This window comes from Barbus barbus (assembly GCF_936440315.1).
Source record: "Barbus barbus genome assembly, chromosome: 16".
Classification (NCBI taxonomy): Eukaryota; Metazoa; Chordata; class Actinopteri; order Cypriniformes; family Cyprinidae; genus Barbus; species Barbus barbus.
Window position 1 is genome coordinate 15,257,398 of NC_136744.1, and position 27,553 is coordinate 15,284,950.

Consider the following 27,553-nt stretch of genomic DNA (forward strand, 5'->3'; position numbering starts at 1 on the left):
ATAGACATTTGGACTGATGTGTGTGTATTTGAGCACTGAGAACTGATCGTGCTCTGTATGAGAACTGAAGTGGAGCGTGCACGAGAGAGAGCACTTCTATCAGCGTGATTTCACCTATCCCGCCTTCACTAACTTTAAGTTAATCGACAACGAATTGTGACTCCCGGGAAAAACGGGGTGTCTGGCCACCCAGTCCCTAACCCTTCGGGTGCTGAGGCCATTGTTTCAGATCGCTAGTTCGCGTTTTGGTAGCCTATCTGTCCACTGAGGCTGCCATACTGAGACTAGATAAGAAAACGCCCCTTATCAAATGAAAGAGATGCACATGTTGTAAGACAAGACAGTTACCTTAGCCTATAGGATGTAGGTAGTCCTCAAATAACATTTTAGTCCAGTCTCGTCTTGTTAACAAAGACACGGCATACATTTTGTCATAGTTTTTATTATCAGATATTAGTTTTAGCTCATCAATGTCTCGTCTTAGTCAGAAAAAAGGTTCGTTGACGAATATTTTTCGACGCCGTCTTCGTTGACGAAATTAACACTGGTGTAGAGGGCCCTAAAAAAAGCGTGTCTAATGAATTTACACTGTATATATGCAATAGAAGGGTTCCAGAATTAAAAACCACAAAAATGTTCTCCATAGGGGAGTTTATTTTTAATGATAACTTAAAGACAGACCTGTTGGGTTCTCTGAGGTTGTTAATAAATGGCATATGCTTTTTTCTTAATCAGTCTACATTATTTCAACTTACTTTTTAAATAATCATGTTTAACAGCGGAATTCCTGTTGAAAAACTATAATTATCCATGATTCTATTAAAAATAAACAACAATCAGATAATTGCTACAAGGAATTTGTGCCAAAACAGTTCTGCAATCTCCTGGAAGCCCTATGGGAAAATATGTCCAGAAACAAGGCTGCTGAAAAATAGGGGTGCTCCGATTGATCGGTTACCGATCGCTATCAGCCGATAATCGTGTTGGGATGTTTGATCGGCTGGCTCTATAAAGGCCGATCTCAAAAAATTCTCAAGCTGATGACGCACCTGCCATGAGGTTTGGCAGGACATGCAGTCTCATCATCACTAAAGTTTATAAATTGCATTTCGGTAACACTTTATTTAGACTTTAGACATTTTACTAACTCTAAGCAAAGACTATAGAATACCTAAGACATGTCACTCGTATTGTTTTGAATGGGGAAAAATGCAACGCTCAATATGGCCACTCAATCGCAGGAAGCCCCGCCTTCTGACTGAAAGAACCAATCATTAATCAGTAAAGTCAGCGCGTCACTGCAGCTGCCGTTAGAAGTCCCGGTTGCTATAGAAACAGTCAGCGCTCTGAGACGCGCGCTCAGGACTGCGCATGCGCACTGGTTGATCTAGCCTGAGAAATAAGCTTTTTATAACGCTATTTGAGCAAAAGAAACAACATTTATGACACAGTTGTTGTCCGATTTCATTGGTGACTTCAAATATTAAATTTAATCGTAAGCTTAGTGAACCGTTTTGGAGAATTTGATGGTTCCCCATACAAAGAGATAGGAGCTGCACTTGGATGCCCGAAAGGCGTTTCAAAGATTCAGACCCCTACTGAAAAAGTGGGCTGGCACTTTTATTAAGATCAAACTTATTCCAGCTATTTTCTAAAGTTTTTCTTTGGTGATGGTATGAAAAAAAAAAAAAGGTCATTTACGGTAAATGCCAAAAGTCAACATGATTTGTTGAACATAATCTTACCATTTAAGAATGTCAGTCTAACCTATTTAAAGTCCAGCAATTTGTGGTAATTTTCCATTTTGCTTTGCAGGTGCTTGGTAATACATTTCCCATTTCCCCATCTTGTCTGTCCTCTTGATCTTCTTGCATTGCTTTTTAAAAGTAAACTGACATCTTATTTCCTCCAAAATACAAAAAGCACTATTCTGTAGAAAATGACCCAAATTTTTCACTTGTTTTGCATCACAACGATGTCACAGAATATTGCCCACCATTCATCTGTGCCCATGTGAATGCAGAAATCGGCAAATTCATTGTGCAGCTTATTCATTTTAGCTTATTCACTTCAGATGCTGATCTTCATCTCAATTGCAGACCACTCAAAAACTCCCATGTTATTGTTAGTACCATATTGTTATTTCTAGTACAGCTAGCACAGGCTGTGCTGTCCTTCACTCAAGGTATCTACTCATTCATCAGAACATGACAAAACCATTTAGTATATGTACCACCATGCATTCACTGTGGTGGTACAATTGAATCATGTTGCCTCAATCCAAAAATTAACTGAGTATTAGCTGCTAATAGTATAGATGATTTATAGTATGATTTGAATAAATTACATTACAACAAAATGCTATCCTGCACCAGTCATGAATACTTCACATCTTTCCGAAGCATCCAAACAGGCAGAGCTTCAGAGAGTTTCAGGAGATTTCCCTTGAAGTTCTGCCATTGACACAAAATATGCCAGTGCTTAGGAATGCTCCGTCACTTTAAATTTCTTGGACAGTCAAACACTTGTGCACAAAAGTAGATCAATTGCGTATTCGATATCTGAGCTGCTGACACAAATACAGTCTAATAAACCCTGTAACGCTTTAGGAAGGGAAAAAAAGGAGGAGGAAACGTTCAGGCACAAATTCTGGATGGTTAGCATTACATCAGCTCGACAAGAGCAAAAAATATTCCTTATTCACGGAGTCAATATAAAAATAAGAAAGCACCAAAATTTCAAATGTCCACAATATATGATAAATCAGAGTTTAATTCATCTGCAGAGTTTTTCAAATCAAATGTAAGACTTTTTATAACTGTTTAAGACCTGCAAAAATCTAATTAATATCATATACCTATTAGGGATGGCTCGACACCATAATTTTGGCTTCGGTACAATACCAGAACTTAATACCTCGATATCGATGCTAAATCCATACCATAGGTGACAAATAACCAGCCTCAAAAATAACTGAATTGAAAACAATTTTATAAAAAAAAAAATATAATAAAAACTGATTCTTATCTTAATACCTTTGTATCAAACTGTAACAAGAAACCTACAGCGAACATAGGTTACATTTTGATGTTGAAGGGAAAAAAAATATATAACTTAAGTAATACAATGAAAATATATTCAAATCTTCTTATCTTTTCAGTTCAAACTGTGTGAACAAAAGGTCTCAAAATGTAACAGAAAACATAGGTTACATTTTGACTGAGTTTGAAGAAAAAAATACAAGTAAATTAATGCTTTATTGTGAAGTGTTATTCTAACTAATTAATATTCAAAATCATGTTATTATTTCTCTCTCTCTCAGATTGTTTTCAGATTTCAGACTCAGATAGCCAAAGAAAAAGCATTAAATATAAATCTCGCTCTCTCGGCTGCATCATATTAGCGGTAGGCAGCGCAGCAGAAACATTCCCTTCATATTATTGATACTAAAATTAATATAGCACTCTTGTTTAATTCAAATTCAATTAATATTAGATTGTATGAAATGCAAGTGCATATATTACGTGAGCAAAACTTCACTGGTTCTAGTGTCACACATGCACGTTTGATCTTACTGTATCACATCTGTATGTGCGTTGAGCAGTTGTAAATAAAAGTTCAAATTAAATCTGAATTTATGAATGATCTACTCACCTGTCGATCTCTTAATTCTCTAAAAACATTCAGTTCGTTCACTTTTGTCATCTGTTTTGTATGCAGAGTAATGCCATATTTCACTTCTACTGTTCTCTTATTAATTTCGGGTGCGTTGATAGTTTAATATGTTTGATCCATAGCATTGTTCTGTTGTCACATTTACCGGTTGCGCAGCAATTTGGGAAGCACTGCCACCTACAGGTGGACTTCGCAACAGCAGCGTATGAGCAAAATTATGATATCGTACCGTTTGAAATATAATATATACCAGTATTTTTCCAGTACCGGTATACCGCGCATCCCTAATATCCATGCAGAAGGACCTGCAGAGACCCCATATATTACGGACTAATAACTAAGAAAATTTAGTTAATTTAGTGTTGTCCAGCTCACCAATATGCAAAGGTTAATCAACACCTACTTTGTGTCAAGTTATGGTTTAACAATCAGTTAGTTATTGGATATTTTATTGGTTGCCATCAGCCCAAAAAAACTAATGTAGGTGCATCCCTAAAAAATAATAACAAAGCAGCTACAATCCCAAAAGAAACAGGAAAAAAATAAAACTGGGGGTCCCAGAACAGCTGGAGCAGCCAGAGAGAAATTCATCAAGTAATAAGTGATTTCTGAGCTGATCTCTCATGAGACTGACAATTACTTCAAAGGCGTGCCCGTCAGGACGGCCATTCTCAGGTAAGGATCTGAAATTCATTTGTTTCTCCTTGATTGAGCATCAGCTGGGAATAAGCATTCATTTGCGGAGTGCAGGGAGGGAGGGAAACATGGTTCTGAGATTGGGAGTGTAATTTTCTTGTTTAATGTACCAAGCACAAAAAATAAGATCTTACGTGTTCGTCTAGAATTGTAATTAAGGACACGATGGAAGGACGGCAAATTATCTCCAGCATCAAAATAAGAGAATTTAATAACTTGGCCTTCTAATATCTTCTCTCATTCATTTGGGTGACCCTCTTAAGAGTTATTGAGGGATGAAGAAAGAGAATGACATCATCAAAAAGAAGTAGAACATCAAAGAATTGCTACAAACACAAAAATATACTAAAGTAACCATCTGGGGACAAAAACCTGTGGAAAACCAGGACAATGTGAGGGAGTACAAGCTGAAGATGAAGAGTTACCTTGTCTGCATCGACTTTCCCTTTGACAAACTCTGACCTCCAGAACTGCAGGGCCTGTTCCAGAGAAAGACCAATGCCTTTGAGGAAGAGGCCGTACTGCATGCGCCCACCGTGCCGCAGGTGGTGGTTCTCTCTCAGTGCCTTGTGGAGATGCCTCATACACAGAGGAAAGGACTTGCCCGAGAGCTGGTGGAAGCGAAGAAAAGAGAAGAGAGTGGTTATTAAAAATGGCTTGATTTATAAATTTGCAAATTCTGAGGTGCAGACAGCTACAGTATCAGTTCCTTAAAAGACGACAAACACAGAGACCAAAGGTCCACTATAAACAACTGTGACACAATCACAGCCAATCAAGAAATATTTGATTTTAAAATGTACAATTATGTGTGATTAGGAAAAAAAAAAACATTTGCATTTACAAGGAATAGTTTTATCGCACCTGGTTGCAATGTGGTGAAATACTGACATGAGGATTCGAAACAGAGGCACTTTGTTTTAATGCAAAGGCTTTAATTACAAAAGACTTCTGTGCATCCAATAATGTTCAAATAAAAGCAAAAAGTGAAGGACAAAATTTGCATGTACTGATGAGCCACTTAATTGGAACAGCAACCAGCGTACACACACACACACACTCAGCAGATCTTTCCACAGACAGCTTTCTTCCCAGGAAACATCTGTGCACATCCACTCCAACCACCAAAGTAGGACATGCTCAATGTCCTAGTAACTTGAGAATTCAGGGAAAGAAAAAAAAATTTTTTTTTGACAAGACTCGAGCCAAATATAAAGCAAGTAGTGAAGGACACTCTCCTGAGACCCAATAAATTCGTAAAATTCCCAATAAATCCTTTTAAGCACAAATCATTTTTTAAAATAAATTAATTAATAAAAAAATACTCCTTTGCATATATATAGCATTTTAGAGAATTAATGCAACTCTGTCAATAACTTTAGTTGTTACTTACCGCATCAATCTGCTCAAGAGAAATTTTCCCAATGTTCTTCTGAATGCTGTAGTCCTGACCCACATAGGCATGGCTACAACAAAAGAATAAGGGAACAAATGATGAGAGCCAATCACAGTGAAGAGAAATCACAAGGTCAGAGTAGAACACTGACTAACAGGCAAGTTATTCAAACGCATTCCTGTTTTCTGGTGGAGGAACAAAACACTGCAAGTGGAGCGCATACCTTGAAACAATACAGATTCTGTAAGATGCAGACCTGCTTTCTTCTTAGCAATGCTACATTCTTTAAAAAATATCTAACTTGGAGGGAATTTTAGACACTGAAGTAAGCTAAAGTTTTAGCCCACTAAAGCAAATTTTAGTTAATTTGTTGCACATTTTCCTCAAAGATGGTTATGCCCTGATCTCACTTTCATAATATGAAAGTCCATTGTATCCCTAACACATTCACCCCTCTACTCTGAACCAAATGTAGGAAACAAGACAAATATTTTGCCTAGATTAAAAAAACTATAAGACGAAATGAAATGGCCTAAAGCACAGTGTGCAAGAATGAAGAATGGTGCATAAGATATTTTTGCAAATGGAGAAAGATTGAACTGGAACACATACACTACCACTCAAACTTGTATACTTTTATTCAGAAAGGATTAATTAAATTGATCAAAAGTGACACAAAAGACTTGTAATTTTTCAATATATGTATTTATATTTCAAATAAATTCTGTTCTTTTGAACTTTCTATTCACCAAAAAAAATTTAAGTAACAATAAGACAGAATAAGTAATAAGAAATTTTTCTTGAACACCAAAACAGAATATTAGAATGATTTCTGAAGAATCATGTGACACTGGAAGGCTGGAGTGATGACTGCTTAAATGGCTTTACTATTACGGGAATAAATGACATTTTAACATATATTAAAATAGAGCAGTTATTTTCAATTGTAATAAGTCTCCACAATATTACTGTTTTTACTCTTTTTTGAACATTAGTATTTATTATTTATTATAGTATTAACTACATTAGGGACAAAAATAGTAATGTTATTACTCCCATGAATAAGTCTCAAAATGGTGCTGCTGATGGTTGCCTCCGTGGCGTGCTCCGCAGTTGTTTTTATGTTTTTGTTAGTTTGTCCTGTCTTTAGTTATATCCCTGCAATCAGTTTCACCAGAGACGAATTGCTGGACAGTACACATCGCTCGATATTTCACAGATTTTCGCTTATTCTGATGTTTTGCTGGACATTGTAGTTGGTGGAGCAGTGGCGCTGATCAAACGCTTCAGGACTTGCAGCGTTTGATCAGCTCGTGAAGCTCAGACAGTGCGGATTTTTAACAGCGCTGCCAAGCATCCATCTGGCGAATCTCCACGCTCTACCCAACAAAACGGACAAACTCCTTCTGCTCTCCTGGACAAATAAGGATTTTTTTCAAACTCTGCTGCCCTGTGTTTCACGTAAAACTGGCTGAATGACGCCATTCCGGACAGTGCGTTAAGTCTGCCGGGCTTTCAGCTGATCATAGTGGATTGCAACGCAGAATCAACAGGGAAAACACGTGGGGGCGGGACATGCTTTTACATCAATGAAACGTAGTGTACACATTCTCAGGGACTTTAATAAAGCAAATCTCTCCAGTGAACTGCCAAAATACAGACAGTGTGTTGCATGTCCCACCAGAGACAGTAATATACTGGACCACTGTTACACCACAATGAAGGATGCATATCACTCTGTCCCACGGGCAGCTTTAGGACTCTCTGATCACGGTTTGGTTCATCTTAAACCGACCTACAGGCAGAAACTGAAATCAGCTAAACCTGTATTAAGGACTGTGAAGAGATGGTCTAATGAAACAGAGCGGGTTTTACAAGCCTGTTTCAACCTCGCTGATTGGAGTGTTTCTGAAGCTGCTGCAAATGATCTGGACGAGCTCACAGAGACTGTAACATCTTATATCAGTTTCTGTGAGGATATGTGCATTCCTACCAGGACTCATTTAACTTACAACAATGACAAACCATGGTTCACTGTAAAACTCAGCCAGCTCCGTCAGGCCAAAGAAGATGCTTACAGGAAGGGGGACAAAGTCTTGTATAAACAGGCCAAATACACACTGGAAAAGGAGATCAGAGTGGCAAAGCAAAAAAAAAAAAAAACTAAGGATTCAGTTCACTTCCAGCCACTCTGAGGTCTGAAAGACATCACCAACTACAAGACACCATCCCCCAGCACTGTGGAGAATCTACAACTGGCAGATGATCTGAATCAGTTTTTTTGCAGGTTTGAAAAAACACCCCACACTCGCTCTGAACACCTCTCCACACAACCATTAACACCTCCTGCAACCTCCCTCTCCCAACACCTGCACTTCAGATTAGGGCTGCTCGATTATGACAAAAATCATAATCACGATTATTTAACACGATTATAAGTGGGACATATAACCCCAAAAAATTCAGAAAAAGTATTCAGTTAACAGCCTACTATAGAAATTGAATAATCAAATGTGAAATAAAACAACAGACTTCACTGTAAGAATTAAACTTCCTTTGTTTCTTATTAAAGCTACAAATGACCTTCTGTGAAGAGCAGCGAGTGGTTTTGTCTTTATCTTTTGTTGTTTGATTAATATTAAGCACACAGTCGGCAGCAGGAATATTAGCCCACTGTCACTTTAAGAGCTACATGGATGCAATTTAACGTTACACATGTATTTTCATTCTCATCGGTTTACCTTAATTTATTACATAACCGACGAGGGTTTACGTGAATAATCACTAAGCGCTGCATTTTGACACATTTTTGCGTGTATTTGACCGTTTAGGCACATACTTTCAGCTAAAAGATGACATTACATAGCCGTGTTGTGTTCCGTCTCTGAGCGCACAAGTTCTCTTTCACGCTTTTAAAAACATTAATAAATCTAATATAATGTTACTTCAATAAATCAAGCACGTCCCATCTTGCAAAAGTCACGTTACATGATTTTACTGATTTACGCGTGAAATCTGGCTTTTAAGAGGGAACAAAAGCGCAGTGCTTGAAAGGGGGCGGAATGGGGCGCAATAATCATTTAATCTCGATTACTGTATTTTCATAAAGGTTGGAGGCCGAAATTGAAATCAAAACAGAGCATAAAGAGACAGGGCAACTAGAATTGAGTTCAGAATTAAAATATACAGTTTATAGTTTATTTATACAGAAGGTATATTTGTGTATAAAGTTGGGTATCATTACTATTCCAGGTCCCACCCACTCCCGCTGACATTTTTTCCTGTCCTGTCCCAATCACGTGATTCGTAGTGATTTTGTCTTATTGTAAATACAGTGAAGAAAATTGCAGTAGACAAGGCAAGCTGACTGACATTATCAAGTACGCTGCTCTTTGCAGAATTACGTGACCCGCGGGATTCCCGAAAAATTGTCAGCCTCCATTTCAGATCAGTGAAGATAATGTGCGCCAGGTCTTCCGGAAGCAGAAGAGAAAGAAAGCACCAGGCCCAGATTGTGTTACACCAGCCTGTCTGAAATCCTGTGCTGACCAGCTGACCCCCATCTTCACACAGATCTTCAACAGGTCACTGGAGGGGTGCGAAGACCCTTCATGCTTCAAACACTCCACCATCATCCCCATCCCAAAGAAACCCAAAAATACAGGACTAAATAACTACAGGCCTGTGGCTCTAACATCTGTGGTCATGAAGTAATTTGAAAAACTGGTGCTGGCCCACCTGAAGGACATTACTGGACCCTTGCTGGATCCTGGGTCTGTGGATGATGCATATGGGACTGCATTATGTTCTGCAACATCTAGACAGACCAGGGACTTACGTGAGGATCCTATTTGTGGACTTCAGCTTGGCTTTTAACACTAACATCCCAAACCTCCTCCTGCCCAAACTAACTCAGCTCTCCGAACCCACCTACGTCTGTCAGTGGATCACCAACTTCCTGACAGACAAGCAGCAGCTAGTGAGGCTGGGAAAATTCTCATCCAGCAACCGCATAATCAACACTGGAGCTCCTTAGGGCTGCGTTCTCTCCCCACTGCTCTTCTCCCTCTACACCAATGACTGTACATCTAAAGACCCCTCTGTCAAGCTCCTAAAGTTTGCAGACGACACCACACTTATCGGCCTCATTCAGGACGGTGACAAGTTTGCTTACAGACTGGAGATTAAAGAGCTGGCTGTCTGGTGCAGTCTCAACAACCTGGAGCTTAACGCGCTCAAAACAGTGGAGATGATCGTGGACTTCAGGAGAAACCCCCCTGCACTCCCCCCACTCACCATCATGGACAGCACTGTAACGACAGCTCAGCTACCAAATCTGACCTCAGAAGACTACGGAGGGTAGTCCGGACTGCTGAGCGAATCATTGGTACAACCAATGGAGAATTAGGTTATTTGCCGTCTAGCCAATCTATTTTTGTATGTTTTAAATATCCTGTACATAAGCGCTTCATTTGAGATTTTTCCAGTGTGTATTTGTTCTACAAATACAAAGACTGTTCTACTGAACCCACTGACATCCAGTAACAGAAGTGGTGAGATCATGATGACGGCAAATACTACAAAACATTTTCATAAGAAGCTCATACAAAAACGGGACCTGTGCAAAGCAGCAGATTCCTTTTGGTCTGGTCCCACCAAACAGTGCCACATCGGCTGAGGCCGTGTGAATAATTAAGCATTTCCAGGCCCTGTTCTCCCATTCCTCTACACTCTTTCACTGTTCCCTTCAAACCCTCTTATCTGGCTTGCCCAGTGCTGACAAAATGTTAAAGAGTCTACTAACCAATCCTCTGCAGCCACAACAGTCGCCTCTAAAGACACATCCAATTAAAATGCTCTCATTCAGAGTCCATCAAAAAGCAAATGAATTGACTGCTGGGAATGCTGCCATTGTTCCCCTTCACTGCGAGCAAGTGGAGGGACACGGTCGTCCATGCATACGGCGTGGCCAATGACTGAGAGGCCCAGCTTTAATCTACACTGGTATCCCCGCTGAGCTGCAGCCAAAATGCCAGACCAGGTTCACACGTGGAGGACCCTTGGCGCATCCTAATGGGACTGTGCCCAGAGCATTAATGAAAGAGACTGAATGAAAGCGAGTGCGAGAGATAAAGGAAAGCAGTCGGAGTCACTTTAGGTGGCCTCGAGTGGACCGTTTGATCTGCCCTCAGTAGGCCAAGAAAATGGCAAACTAAGGATTATTGTATGAATGTTTTTCCGACTATTTTTTAAGAAACAAAAAAGAAAAGTCCCATGTGGATATGCCTGAATAAAATACCTGTCTTTTGTAAAGCTGCTGTAATCACAATGCAATAATAAAGAACGTAGAATATAGTTTTACGTCACAAGAGATTAACATTTTCCAATGGCATCAATTACCTGAGGTGGCTCAAAAGTGGCTGGAGTCGTTCATCAGACTGTATCGCTGGCAGGGATCGTGCAGTCATCTAGAAGGAAAAATGTTTTTTAAAATATGTTAAGGGTCAGAGGTTAAAGTAATTCTTACAGTGGTGCAGTAAAGATAAATTCAAAAGGTCATTAACTAGAGCATGCACTGTGAATTTATCCGAACAGCATAATGAATAATTTTCCTGGGGTAATAAAAGGTACCAATCAGCTAAAAGTCTATTAGATGGCCAAAAGATACATAATATAAACATTATTTCCAAACCAAATGATAAACACACACACACACACAAAAAAAAAGTGTTTAGTAGTTGAAATGGTGTCAAAACACATTTCAGTTTTTTCAGTAAATAATGTTTTTAAATATCTTCAACACAAGATCATAAATCAATGCTGGTGCTAAAGTGGCAGGATATCTGTTAACTGAAGCAAAACGGAGACAATGATGAAGAGACGCGGAGGTCTGAGGATGATCAAGCTTTCGAGACGCTGACAAACTGCAGCGTAGGCAGCAAACTTTCCAGTCCAATGACCACTGACACAACCTTTAAAACTAGATCATCCACCGTCCAACTACACAACTATGTTTTACTAAAACATATGTATCAATTATCAATGACGAGATTTAGAGGAATAAAAAGGATAAAAGGATAAAAGCTCAGCAGTGCAAAAACAAAAAAAAATTTAAGAAACATTTCTCAAATAAAAATAAGAGCACCAAGACTTAGTCACCAAGAATACTCATGTGGGTCAATCCATCTCAAGTGGGCCAATGGAGGTTGTTTGACTATTTTAAATTTTTCCTTTTATCTATCTATCCATCCATCCATCCATCCCTCCATCCATCTATCTATCCCTCTATCCCTCTATCTATCTATCTATCTATCTATCTATCTATCTATCTATCTATCTATCTATCTATCTATCTATCTATCTATCTATCTATCTATCTATCTATCTATCTATCTATCTATCTATCCTCCATCTAACTATCTATCTCTGGTAATTACCTCAAGCACTGCAAAAAAAAAAAGTTCTAGTATTGCAAAACATGTTTGTGTTTTTTATATTATTTTAATGTACTTGTTTAACCACATGAATTATTTTTGGGCTGATTATCTCTGTTGGAGGACCAGACTGGAGACTGAAATCAAAATTTCAAGAATACTTTGTGAAAATTAAAAAGCTTCAGTAAGAATAGGTAGAAAATTACTGAAAAAAATGAATGAAAACTATCAATAATGCTTTGGTCATATACCATTACTGCTCAACAAGACTGTATTGATAGTTTTCAAAGAATTACAGATGTATAAAAATCACTAGCACAAATACAATAATATTAAATAATAAATATAAGATTTAGTTTTTTTCTGGCACAAAATGTGCCCAAAAATCATGTATAAACATTTTTTGGTGGGGCCCTGAACTTCTTGCTCAGAGAACACCCTTCAGCCAAAAAAAAAAAAAAAAAAACAAATATTCCAAATTAACAGACTATAAGACATAGCCAAGCCAGACCATGTTCCACTATCATCCTTTCGAGACTTTAATATCGTAATGGGTGACTTTATATTTTTGTAGAATTCCAGCATTGGTAATAATATTATGAAACATCCAGGAAAGTACTTGATTAACTTTGTATTTGTCTATTTCTGAGCAATTGTGACACTTCTGAAAATCAGAGTGAACAAACAAACTTCATAAAGGAGACTTTGAGGAATCATTTTATCCTTTTGTATTATCAAGTGAAACCCAACTACATGTCATCGGAGATAAAAGCTCAGCACAAAGTCTATGTCAGATGGGAAGCAGCTTTCAATTTCATGCTCATTTAATGAGCTCCCAGTAATGTCTCCTATTTGTCCTCCATTGCCATGAGAAGCCATTACAGCAATACACAAGAGCCACGACGGCTCACTAACGCAGAGAAAACGAGGCAGTCATTACGCCACAACAGCCATGTTGGTGATCCAGATAATTGGCAGGAAATAGAAGTCAGAAGCAGGAAAGTGGCATAGATGGCCGGCCTGCTGAGGGTCAGTGTGCAGAGCTGTGGAGAGCCAACAGAGAGATGAGGAACATGGTGGCGGTGGCCCTGAGCCAGGTCACTTCTGTCCATTCCTGAGCATGACAATCACTTTCAGTTGAGCCTGTCAGGTATATAAGACACTGAAAGGACGCTAGATTGGAGCCTGATGTGATTTTCACAAGGTTGCACTCGTCACTTCACTCCTGCAACTCAGGACAGGCAAGTACATTAAAACTTTTACATGCTGCTATAACATATGCAGTGCAACCAACAATGTACCTTAAAGTTCATTTAAGCTAAACATCTTCTCTTCACAGTGTTCCCGAACATATGGCACTGCGGATTACATTGCCACATGATCACCATCATAAAGACTTTTCGCTATAGCAACTGAATTAAACTTGAAGAGATTTTTCATGGATCCCACTTTGTACATCCTGTAAAAATATCTGCATCTGCAATAATGACATACACAAATATCTGCCTTTTCAACTAACAAAAATCAGTAGCTGATAATAATTTCTATTGAAATCATGAAACTGAATTTCCACAGCACATCCTTATTAAAAAGTAACACTGGAGTTTAGCTTTTAAGTAGTTCTTATTTAAATGCTATTTAAAGTATAAATAACTCCGATTGATCGGCTACCGATCACTATCAGCCGATAATCATGTTGGGATGTTTGATCTCAAAAAAACGATCTCAAGCTGATGACGTGCCTGCCATAAGAGGATTGACAGGACATGCAGCGGCACAGTCTAGGTCTCTGTCCGGCGCGGGTGAAATAATTATAATGCTGAAGGTGAGGTACAAGGTTCATATTTTTTTCATTAAATAAAGTAATTTGAAAAATTTCTGTGAGACATAATTTCATAAACAGCGTGAGAAAATCCCTGTGCGTGCACTCTCGCAAATGGCTTCAAATAACATTGCATCTGCACTATAATCGAGCTGCACTCTGCACAGTTGACAGGAATTGTCACTTGCACAATCGAGGCAGTGTCGCATAATCACTAAAGTTTCTAAATTGCATTTCTTTTTCATTTTTGCTAGTGTTTAAACCATTCAGCGCTCGCACGCTCTCCTGGAGACCGTGCGCTCATGCACACACATAACGCCAGGTTCACACCGTTTACCCAAACCCACACACACCGTTTGCATTGCGTATGAGATGCGTATTTTTTCCACACTCATGTTAACAGATTAGAGCGTTCATATTGCACACGGTTGCTGAATTAAAGTGACAGCACATTGTTTGCGGTAAATATGAACATGGATTGACACGAAAATGCAGTAATTAGACCCTAAATGCATATAATTAAAGTCTACAGTGTTTCACAGTCAACACAAAAGTTCTTTATGAACCGCAGGATTGCTTGTAATAAAGATTTAAATGCAGTAGAAATAGGCAGGCAGTAAAAGAAAAAAAGGCAGTAGAGCTGACTGTTTATGTCACTGGTAAGTTTGAATTTAGAATGTTTGTGATAATGTAAGAAAAGTAGTTTAAATATTTTGCCACTTGCTTGAGCAACTTAATATATACATCTAGAAGTTAATGCAAAAGTAAAAAGCATTAAATAATAGCTTGCTTATATTTATTGCGTTTAACATGTCTATGAAAGATTGTATTACTTTACTGTGCTGTGTAAAAAACGAATCACAATGCTGAAAAGGCATTTTAAGTAATGTTTGGATTTGAAATCAAAATAATGGATGAATGTTGTGTTTGCAGTAAACAGCCATGGATCAGAAGCAGACTCCTGTGTGAAAGCAGAGTCAGTGCTGCTTCCACACCGCTTACCTACCGCACATGGACTGCATACGCACTGCAGATGGAGTATACAGCTCATAAAATCAGGCTTGTGTTGTGTGTAAGCTATTGTGCAATTGCACGATTGTCAAAACAAAAATGCAGTGCATGATCAAACGTTTAGGTGAGATAAATATATATATATTTGAAAAATGTCTAAAAAATGCCCTCCTCCACCCCTCAAATTAAAAAAAATCCCCCTCACAAGAGTTACCTAAGAGGGAAATTCATTTTCAAAAATGAAATTCAGGCCCTGAATAAATGTCTACAAATCTTGATTGGATCATCACTATAAATAATTCTACATGATAAAAAGAAGCCTTTAAAAAGATCGATATCGGTGATCGTATCGGCAGATACTGCTTTCTGTGATCGGCCTCAAAAATCCTGATCGGAGCACCCCTAGTTAGTAATAGATAATATGCACTAAATTATTAAATTGCATATAATTAATTAATATGCAATTTAGCTTTATTTTTTATTTTATTTTTTAAAAGCAAAATATTTTCATACACATAACATGCACGATTAGGCTATAAGGAATGTAAATGACTAACATGTGGTTTATGAATATTCTTAGTCCCAAAGGAAACAGTAAGATTCACTAATATTTTACTTATTCACAGCTAAACATATGCTTGGCATCTTTCTGTCTGTATTAAACCAATGTCATTAGTTAGAGTGTTGCTATACTGACAAAAGAAAACATGCACAGGAATTTTTCCACAAAGAGATAATTGCAGCATCTCTATCTTTGAAGGGGATTCTTAATAGTTACATGGAAATCGGAACATCTCAAAGAATAAAATTCATGTCAGTCCCCTTAAAACTAGAACCTAATTTGTTCATTTTCTGTTACTCGACTAACAAATCAGAAACGCAGTGTGTACAAATTAAACACTTTGTGGAGAGTATGGCGAGACTTCCTTTTTAACTGATTATCATGTTGGTTACTTAAGACACATCACTAGGGAACAGATGTCGCAATAAAATATGCTTGCTGAGACAAATAAGGGAGAATTGGAAAGACAACTCCCCCATCAGGACAAAACAAGTAATGCAAGGACATCCTTACACACCAGCTGAGCAAATACTGTACAGTGTGTCCTTTCATACAGAAACAGAGCATATCTGCTAACTTTCCATTTGTTTCGATACAACATCACCGGCTGACAGGCTGCTGAGACAGAAAAGAAACTGATCAAACATGCCAACTTGAAGCTTTAAGCATGATATGAAAATTAATTTACTTCAGCTGGTGTCACTTCAAAGATAAGCAGAAAAGAGCAAAGCAATGACTCTATAGACACATCTGTATTATGCATACTGCAGTACATTTACCCAATGTCAAGGTCTGAACAAACCTGAAAAGACACATTCGTTCAAGGTAGGAATGTCAAGAGTTAGGGGGGACAAAAAACACTGCATCTGTATTAAATGCTTCAAAACTAATAACCATGCATTAAACCCTATGACAATCATTTTAGTTTTATTTTAAATTATTATTAAAAATACTAAGCAGCACAACTATTTCAACACTGACAACATTTCACAAACATTTTGTGAGCAACAGCTTTGCCGAATTCAGCTATACCATCACGTCATTAATTACTCACCCTCATGTCATTCCAAACCTCTAAGTCCTTCGTTCACATTCGGAACACAGCTCTTACGAGTATGGAGAGACATGAGGGTGAGTAATAATGACAGGATTTTCATTTTTGGGTGAACTATAAATTTAAAGGGGTGGTTGACTGCAATTTCACTTGTTTAACGTTAGTTATGTTGCTGTTTGAGCATAAACAATATCTGCAAAGTTGCGGTGCTGAAAGATCAATGCAAATGGAGATATCATCTTTTAAAATTCTGGCGATTTAATGCCTACAAAAACGACTGATAAGGGACTACGAGTTACTTCCCAGGTCCGTTACATCACGAACCCAGATAAACCCCACCCTCGGGAACACGCAGCAAAGGGGGCGAGGCCATGCTGCGCTGAGAAGAGAAAGAGAAAACTAGGGGTGCACGTAAAAATCTATTCATATGTGAATCGCGATTCTGTCTTCTAACAATTCTAATGGATTCACAAGCTTAAAAATCATGTTCTAAAACAGTGGTTCCTCGCGTCACCCTGCTCTGCACCTCTCTCTCTCTCTCTCTCAGATCAGCTCCAGCAAACTGTTCCAATTATACACTTATTTTCTCATAGCAATGAGAAGCATTATACATGGCGTGCGGTTGCTATGCTGTATTAAAGCTTTAATCAGCCCAAAGCTTTTAAAACTGTATATTAAAAGCTAACAGAAGCAGTAGCACTTACAAATACGGTACGCAGCACATCACCCGCGACGACGATCATCGTGTCAGGACCGCTTCCCACGTTTCGACGAGGACACGAAAGGTTCAGTAGACTTTTTGCTTCAAACGAATGGTTATTGTCATGGTGTAAAGAACAGAAACTGCTCTTTGTTAATAATTGGAATCTTTTCTGGGAGCGTCCTAGGCTTTTCTGTGCTGATGGCCTGCACCCCAGCAGAGTCGGAGCGGAACTCCTGTCGGACAACATCTCCAGGACGCTACGCTCCATCTGACTAGTGAGCCAATTCTCAAATAACTGCTATGATGGCTTTTGTTCTACCCACTTAAATGATAGAAGTACTTGCGTTGTCCAATCTATACAGATTGTGTCTGTTCCCCAAATAGCAAGGTCAAAATATAAATTTAATGCAGTATCTAGAAAAAATCTGATTGAGATTAAACTAGAAAAACGCAAAATAAATGAACAAAAACAATTTTTAAAGCTTGGGCTCCTAAACATTAGATCACTCGCACCCAAAGCAGTTATTGTAAATGAAATGATCACAGATAATAATTTTGATGTACTCTGCCTGACTGAAACCTGGCTGAAACCAAATGAATATTTTGGTCTAAATGAGTCTACTCCACCAAGATACTGTTATAAACATGAGCCCCGTCAGACTGGTCGTGGCGGCGGTGTGGCAACAATATATAGTAATACTCTCAATGTTACTCAGAAAACAGGATACAGGAGGTTTAACTCATTCGAAATACTTCTGCTTAATGTTACACTGTTAGATATGCAAAAGAAATCTCTCCTGTCTCTTGCTCTGGCTACTGTGTATAGATACTGTGTATCTGGCTACATATACAGATTTCCTAAAAGAATTTGCAGATTTCCTCTCAGATCTATTGGTTAATGTTGATAAAGTGCTAATTGTCTGAGATTTTAACATTCACGTTGATAATACAAATGATGCGTTAGGACTTGCGTTTACTGACCTAATAAACTCTTTTGGAGTCAAGCAAAACGTCACCGGGCCCACTCATCGTTTTAATCATACGCTAGATTTAATTATATCGCATGGACTTGATCTTACCGATATAGATATCGTACCTCAAAGTGATGATGTTACTGATCATTTCCTTGTATCGTGTATGCTGCGTATTACTGATATTAATTATATGGCTCCGTGTTATCGTCCGGGCAGAACTATTGTTCCAGCCACCAAAAAGAGATTCACAAATAACCTGCCTGATTTATCTCAACTGCTCTGTGTACCCATAAATACACATGAACTAGACGAAATGACTAGCAACATGGGCACGATCTTCTCTAATACATTAGAAGCTGTTGATGTTTGGCGATGAGTTTTCGGCTCAAGGTCTGCATTTAAAGTCACACCAGAGGTGTTCAGCTGAGATTAGGACTTTATGCAGACCAGTCAAGTTCTTCCACACTGACTGAATCAATCATGTCTTTTTGAACCTTGACTTATACACAGAGGCACTGTCATGTTAGAATAGAAAAGGGTTCTGTCCAAACTGTTGCAATAAAATTAGAAGCACACAATTCCCTAGAATATCATTAAATGCTTAAACATTAAGATTTGTACTTATGGAAATTACTAAAGTAGTCAAACCTGTTCATTAGAAGGGGGTGACCCAATACTTTTGGCAATATAGTGTATTAAATGAATGAATGAGGCATTTATTAATGACATCAACATGCATGTATCATTCTTACAATCACCGCCAGAATGTCCAACTTCACCATGATGAACTTAAAATTGGGTTCTATTATTTTTCCTCAACAGATCTCCTCACAAAACGAAATTCATTTCAAACACAAATTTGATAAGAACAGAATGGAAATTATTAGCAACACCAACATAACAGCAAAGCTAATGTTTTCTGTTAGTTTAAACACAAACTAAGAATAAGTAAAACTGAAACTTTAATGTGGCAATAATTAAGACCAAACTGAACGTGTGTTTATGGTGCATGTCGGCAATGTTGTCTCGGCTGGGGCGGGGCGGAGTGGAGGTGGGGCTTGGGTAGACGATATTATCGGATATCGTGATATTTTTTACGCCGATTATCGTTAAGATATTTTTGACATATCGCCCAGCCCTAGTCTGGATCCAACCCTTAAATGATCTGAGACGACCGAACACCTGAGAAAAGATGATGCCAACCCCTCAGAGGATGCCAACGCTCAGACAACATACAGAATTACCAAATTTTGCCATAAATTAAATATATTACGTTTCTGCGATATATAAATATATTGTGGAAACTTAATTTCCTGTAGAGCTGCTTTGCAACGGGGCTTCATAAAACCAGGAAATAATCAGGGTGTTTGTCAGAGAAGGGACAGAGCGGTGTAGAATAAAGGTAAATTATGTGAAAAATAATGCGTTTTTAAAAAAAACGAAACATGAACACATGTTTGACTGCACCCCATAAACACAATCAAGCCTAGAAAAAAACCCAGTCAACCACCCCTTTAAATAAGAAACAGTGTTATACTATTTTTACTGTATTTTAATAAAATGGGTTGTATCAACATTGGTATCAAAACCTCAAAATCAATTGTTATTCACTAGCAGAATAATAAAAACAGCTATTTTTATTTTTTATCTTCCCCTCTGAACATGTCATACTGACTCGAGAGCTGGCAACAGAAAACATGTGAAATTGTCCAGACAGGAAAAGCTAATGAGCGGACTGGTCCAGATGGTGATTCAACTGTGATGAAACATACAAGAAATAATTTAACTCCTAGATAGCCCTTGCGAGCACTGCTAGAGGCTATGCAAAATGGCGAGAAGACGATGCGGCTAATTGGCATCATTGAGGTCCTACGGAGGCTTGTTGGACTCTCTGAGGAATGGCAGGCAATCTAGATTTTGCTTGTTAGCGCCAACAGCTTAGTCCATCTCTATGTGAAAGGAATCTGGTGATCTTTAGTAGAGGAAAGGTACAGTCACCACCACACTGCATTATGAGCACAAGAGGCCAATCTAACAAGATTAGCAGCGTGTATAGCACATACTGATATACTGAGCAGAGCAGGTTTTGTTGACGTAAAGATCAGATATAGATATATATATATATATATATATATATATATATATATATATATATATATATATATATATATATATATATTACACACACATACATACACACACACACACACACACTATCATGATAATTTTTTTTCATATCAGTCGATATCGATAATTATCACGATAAATGTCAAGTCTTTATTTCTTACAGGTTTAAAGTCAGAACTTTGCTCCATTTGCTAATTTTCCTTCACAAAATAAATATCTAATAGAAAAATTAATTTCTTAGTGTCTGCATGTTCTAATGAGTGACATTGTTTCAAATCAAGAAACAGGTTTGGGTTGCCTGATAATATCAATAATAATAATATCACTTTTTTGTCTCTTAGAAATGCACATTTGATAGTAGCTTGAGTTAGGTTGCAGAGGTAAATTGTTCATTTTTAAAATCAGTAATATCTGTAAAAATTGTACCAACCTCAGTTTTATATGGTTAAATTTATTCTGACCAAGTTTTTATTTTTATTTTTTATTAAGCATATGGTTACGGAAGCGTATTGCATTCACTTGAGGGAAAAAAAATCTACTCTGTTTTTCTGAATTAATGACTTAATTATCTCAGAATTACGAGATAATTTTTCATAAAAAAAAAAAGTTTTTGCTCTGTTTTTCTGAATTAACGAGTTAATTATCTCAGAATTACGAGATAATTAAGTCATTAATTCAGAAAAACAGTAGATTTTTTTTGCTCAAGTGAATGCAATACGCTTCCGTATATGGTCTCCCATAGTAGCATACATTTAAATCATGATAAACACAATTAAAACCACACATATAGATAGCACCTCCATACCATGGTAAAATATAACTATATGGTTTTTAGGTAGCCTATTTGTATGAAAAACTAGTCTAAAAACATTCTGTACACAAATACATACACTATAATTACAGACCATTACTCCTGTATTACAATTCAATGTGAATATCCCACATTTCTGCCACAATACCTTGGTGCAGTGAGTGTGACTACAGTAAATCCATGTATATGATGGCGATGTGTAGATTGAAAAGCCTTCTGACTGTCTTATTGCACACAGAGTTTCTCCTGTTTGGCTATAAACTAGTTTAAATCACGAGTCATTCATGTACATCGCTGAATTCAAGCGCTTCACACGATGGATCTCACAGCGCTGCTTAGTGCTCGCGTGACCGAGTAAACACATCTGCTCTAGTAAGCTGCGGCAGTTTGAACTGTGATCTGAGCGGATAAACGGTCTGTGTGTCGCGATTCCAATGAGGCACGCTGTTTCGTTCCGCTTTTGGTGCATAAACGTTATATCCAACATTTATCGAACTCTTCATATCGTTTTATCGACGAAAATTATATCACGATAATTATCGTTATCGAATTATCGCCCAGCCCTACATACACATAAACATATATATATATATATATATATATATATACATACATATACTGTATATATATACACATGTACATACACACTTATACAACAGTTCTTTCTGATAACAGAGCTCCTTCAACCGCTTCACCATTTGTTTCGTGTATCACTCTGCTTGCTGTATTTCTCACAGTGGCGGACGCCCAAATACACCTTAATTTAAGAATAATACTGTTTTTGTGTCACGGAATGTACTTCTAAGAGATTTGTAGTCGAGAACGTACTTGTTTAGACTCCAAATATGTGGTTTGTTAATAAAGATAACGTCTATTTGAAAATTTGTTTCAGCGTTTTCGGAAATGTGAGCTTCAGGACGTCAGCGGCCGTTCAGTGCTCATAAACCCACAGAGATAGCGCCTCACCTCGGCCAGATCTTCTGGAATTTACCGCTGGCTCTGATGTTTAGTGGTTAAACATGAGGTATAATTCACTTTGGGTAAATCTAACGAGCAGTCTTTGGTCTCATTAATCTATTATTTGTTCCAGAGCAAACAGTTTTGGCTAAATCTCACCATGTTTATGTAACTGCCTTTGTACTTTTGACTGAATTGCCTAGCAACTTTTATGATGGCTGTTGTTGTTGTTATTTAAATATCATTATTCAATAAATAATATTTTATATAAATAATAGTAGCATTTAGCATTAGAATATTATTAGAATAGTATTATAAATTGTGTGTTCGTGATGGTGATTTTAGTTCCATTGTTCTGCCATTAGACAGCGACAAGAGACAGTTTTTAAAAATTGACAAATACTAAAGCTCAGTTTTGAACAAGTTTTTTTTCAAAACGCTTGTAAGTAGCCAACAAACGCACAGAGCAATGCTGTCATCAGGAATCACCCTTAACATTTTAAAGGATAGTATGAGCCTAGTGGACATTCATACTAATGTTTTATCATGGATATGAGATTGCTCTGAAGAATGAATGCTGTATCAGATGCAGGTATTCACGATCACTCAGTGAATCCCTCTCGTGATGCTCTACTATACGTAATACACCGCTTTTAATGAACCAACTCAACGTTCCTTTGTTACTAGTTCTAAAGTGACATTTTGGAATTAGTAACAGGCTCACCTGTAAAACTGTCAACTTTAGATCTGAATTCTTGGTGGAAGGAGTAGTTCTGCACAAAAGAAGGTAGGGGTGGGCGATATGGAAAAAATATCACAAATTTTTTTAGAAATATCACGATTCATGATTTTATCACGACTCTTTGTCATGTTGGTTTTACTATTTTGTAAGTTGTCTGAGCATTACAGCCAAACTAATTTCCCTATTATAAAGACAAAGCCTTTCAAGCCTTTCAAAAAAAAAAAAAAAAAGGCAGATATTTAGGCAAAAGTGGGCGAAGATGATAAATCTTTGTCATTATTTTATCTTTCTTATTAAAAAATAAAAACAAGATACACATTACAAATACACATAATATACAGATAAAACAAACAGTGCTTTATTTTCAGGTACAATAGGCGTATTTAGCAGGAGCATTCAAGAAATTGAATGAACAAATATAAAACTAGATAGACTGATTCCTAAAGCAACTGTATTAAAGATTTTCAATCAAGAGTAGGGAGTGATTTTTCTCTTTACGTTTTGCTAACATTAAAGGAATAGTTATAGTAAAAGGTCAAAATTCTGTCATCTGTCAGTCAATTCTGTCATAGTGTTTTATTTTTATACCAACATTTACTCAAAAGTTGTTTTAAACCTGAGTGAGTTTCTTTCTTTTGCTGAACATAAATGCTATTTTGAAGAATGTGGAAAACCAAACATTTGCTGGTCCACATTGACTTCCATATGATTTTTCCCTACAATCAAAGTCCATGTGGACCAGCAACTGTTTTCCACATTCTTCAAAATATCCTCTTTTGTGTTGTAACAACTCCTTTATTCTTTAAGATGTTACTCTGAGGGGGTTCAACAGAAATTTGATCGGTACTGAAAGATAAAACACAAATATTATTTTTCCTATTTTATTCCCACAAGTGCACATAAATAAAAATAAAGAATATGAACAAACAAGCAGTCTTTGTCTCTGTGTAAATGAGTCAATATAATAAATGAAACTTATCAATGATTAGATGAACTGAAGTGATGATGGTGATGAGATGAGTATAAATCCTCAAGGTTATTTGAGAGCGATGCAATGATATAATCCAATAAGTGAGAAGTCAAGATAGTCAATGGCGTTCAGTGACTCGTTAACCTCAATGCCGCACTAATTCAAGCCATGCGCCGTAGCCTCAGTACAGTGTGGTGATAGACAGATTCAGATTCATACTTCCGCTTCCCGGAGACATGCAGTGAATCCAAACGGTGCTCATATAATGAACACAATGAAGTAAACAACAAGAGAAGTATAGACCAATAGTGATATCAATGAGCTGATATACAAGATGAAAAGTAATAATAACTAACATCAGTCATAACGTATACAAATACAAGTCATTATCAAAGTCAGCCAATACTTACGTTTGAGCGTAAACTCTACGAGTTCTCAAACCAGGACTTAAAATGTGAAGGCAGGTAGCATTAGTTCAACCAAGAGGTTTCCCTCTACCAAACGAACTAACTTGCTCGTCGGTGACCAGGCTTATATCCGGTAACTACTACGCACTAGCCTCAAGCGGCTCCTAGTGGTATTACCTTTGAACCAGATACCTCTTTTTAAGAAATAGCCAGTAAAATAAATAAACAAAAATCAGGTAACGTTTAGACTGTTACATATCCCTCCCCCTGGTCTTAAAAAGTTTTCCTATGGAAATTGTTTTAATTCTGGGTATGGTAAGAATCTGAGCTGGATCAGACAACATAATCAACCTATAGGTTTACAGGTCCTAGCTTTTTCAAAATCTTAGCTGGGCCCTTCCATTTTGGAAATTTTTGCCATAAAGGCATCATCTGCACGAGAGAGAGGATGAGTTTTAACCCAAACTAAATCTCCTTCATTGAAGTTCTGAGCTCTTCTTTTAAAGTCACAGTACTTTCTTTGTTTACTCTGAGCCTTCTCTACATTTTCCTTTACTGACTTTCCTTTTCTGGCGTTCAAGAGTACTATAGGCTGGTTGGTCAGGGTCTTGAGGATTCTGCAAGGCTCTCTGCAGAGGTCCTTTCAGATGTCGGCCTAGGGCTATCTCTGCTGGAGTATAACCTATGCTTTCGTGCCATGCAGTATTTAGAGCAAATCTGAACTCAAAGCCACTGATCCCCAGGTACGGTGGTTCTGATCAACATACGTAGCAATCATCGTCTTTAGGTTCCGATTGACTCTTTCAGTGAGGTTAGATTGAGGATGGTATGCTGTGGTGAGTTTTTGTGTTACGTGCCATTGCTTACATACTTGGTCAAGGAGGTTGGAGGTGAATTGTGTACCTCTGTCAGACACAATAAAAGCTGGAGTTCCCCACCTTGTGAAAATCTCTTCTATTAAAATTCGCACAATGGTACCAGATTTGGCAGCTCTCATGAGAAACACTTCTACGAAGTCGAGACGAAACTCTTGAGACGAAGTCCACTATAACCAGCAGATATTCATTCTGTCGGGTGCTTCGGGGAAATGGTCCCATGATGTCCATTCTAAGCATATAACCAGGCTCGACTATGGGTACACTTTGTAGACCACCTGCAGGTTTCAATTTAGATGGCTTATGTTGTTGACATTTCTCACACTTTTTGCAGTGCTGCCATACATCTGCACGAATTGAGGGCCAATACGCAAACTCTAAAAGTCTCAGTGTTTTAAATTTACCCAAGTGACCACTCAGGGGATTGTCATGTGCATAATTTAAAATTGCTTCCTTCAACTTAGCAGGAATGACAACTTGAAGTCTCTGGCCTTAATGCATGGCTTTTCCTTCTGGAGCATCAGTGAGCGTTTGAACCTTCTGTAATAGTTGCAAATGAGTCCCTCAGTTGTCCTCAGTGTGAAAAGATGGATCTCAAAATCATACAGTCATTGTTGGAAAGGGTTCAAATAGACAAAAATGCTGGAAAACCAAAGAGTTTGTGGGACCTGAAGGATTTATCTGAAGAACAGCAGGCAGTTTAACTGTTCAGGACAAACAAGGGACTCATGAACAACTATCACTAAACAAAAAAAACAAAAAACCACAGCTTTGGATCGTTCTGGTAACAACACAGTATTAAGAATCAATTGTATGTAAACATTTGAATGGGGTAATTTTTATAAATTCAACTTATTTTCTCTTGTGGACTATATGTAAACATCTTTTATGTGAAATATCTTATTCAGGTCTGTACTAAATAAACAATAACGTGCATTTTGTATGATTCCTCTTATTTTGGTAAAATAATTAACATTTTGCAGAGTCTGAAAGGTGTATGTAAAGTTTTGACTTCAACTGTGTATACACATATACATATACATATATTTACACACACATACATATACACACACACACACACATACATACATATAAACTGTACGCAAAGTAACATAGCACTTCATTTTATTTCAGAAAGTATTTTTTCTGCTCATTTTGTTGAACATATGACTATTATATTCATGTGCAAGTTCAGGGTTTTGGTACTTTAAAGTTTCATGGTTCAAGGTACTTTAAATATACACTGTGTATGTGTTTGCTCCTGAAATAAAAGTTTAGGAAGATGTGATGCATTGTTTTTGTTAATATGACTCATATACAATCTCTTTTCAGGGTATAATCAACTATTTTCCATTGTCTAGTCTGTAATAAGCAAACAAAAATCACAATCAATTGTAATATCGAATCACAATAGTGACTGCTGAAGATGTGTGTTTTTTGTAAATGTGACAGTCTGTATATAAGTGTATCATTCAACTTTTTCCCATGGTCAACAGTAAAAAAAAAACCCGCAACACATAGCAATATCGAATCGCAATAAAAAAATCCCAATACATATCGTATCGGCACCCAAGTATCGTGATAGTATCGAATCGGGAGGTAGGTGTACCGTCCCATCCCAAATAAATGTGTGTGTGTGTGTGTATGTGTATGTGTATATATATGTGTGTGTGTGTGTGTGTGTGTGTGTGTGTGTATGTATATATGTATATATATATATATATATATATATGTGTGTGTGTGTGTGTGTGTATGTATGTATGTGTGTGTGTGTGTGTGTGTGTGTGTGTATATATTATATATATACACATTTGGAAGACTGCCATTTCATACAATTTCATAAGCAGCTTACAAAAATACATTACTGAGAGCAGAAACTCAGACTGAACCTTATGAAAGAATCACATGGTTCGGCACATGAGAGAATGGCTTAATTTTCATGTCCTAAATGTCTTTATGTGGCACAGAAGACCTTGGAGAAGACAAACCTCTCAAAACCCATAAGCCCACAACAACAATAAGGTTTATGTGAACGGCCAGCAACTCTGAGCAACCTGCAAGCTGCTTAAATCCTGAACCACAGAGCTTTAAATGTTTGGATCTGATGATAACATATTGAGCAGACCTTTCCGCGTGTTCCTGAAGATGGATCTGTGTAAAGCCGTAAATCAGAAAGCCCACTGTTGCTTTCATAAATCCCCAGATAGGCCATATTGAGCGCTGGATTAGCATAGTCTGGAACGAGGCAGCAAAAGTCATCTCCCCTTTGTTGGTGGAGACATCAGCATCTTGATAAGCAATCAGCAATACCAAAACCGACAAGATTAACTGGAACCA

The 27,553-nt window shown here is 37.6% G+C and overlaps 1 protein-coding gene across 1 annotated transcript in view; it reads right to left on the reverse strand.

The window, feature by feature from the left end:
• LOC306882619 (DNA primase large subunit-like) overlaps nucleotides 1-27,553 on the reverse strand; it is a 74,745-nt gene that overhangs the window by 25,032 nt on the left and 22,160 nt on the right. Inside the window, exons 8-10 of the mRNA XM_079437365.1 lie at nucleotides 11,168-11,235; nucleotides 5,765-5,837; nucleotides 4,797-4,982 (exon numbers count right to left, since the gene is read on the reverse strand). Coding sequence (XP_079293491.1) covers nucleotides 4,797-4,982; nucleotides 5,765-5,837; nucleotides 11,168-11,235 — 327 coding nt within the window. The remainder of the gene's footprint in view (nucleotides 1-4,796; nucleotides 4,983-5,764; nucleotides 5,838-11,167; nucleotides 11,236-27,553) is intronic.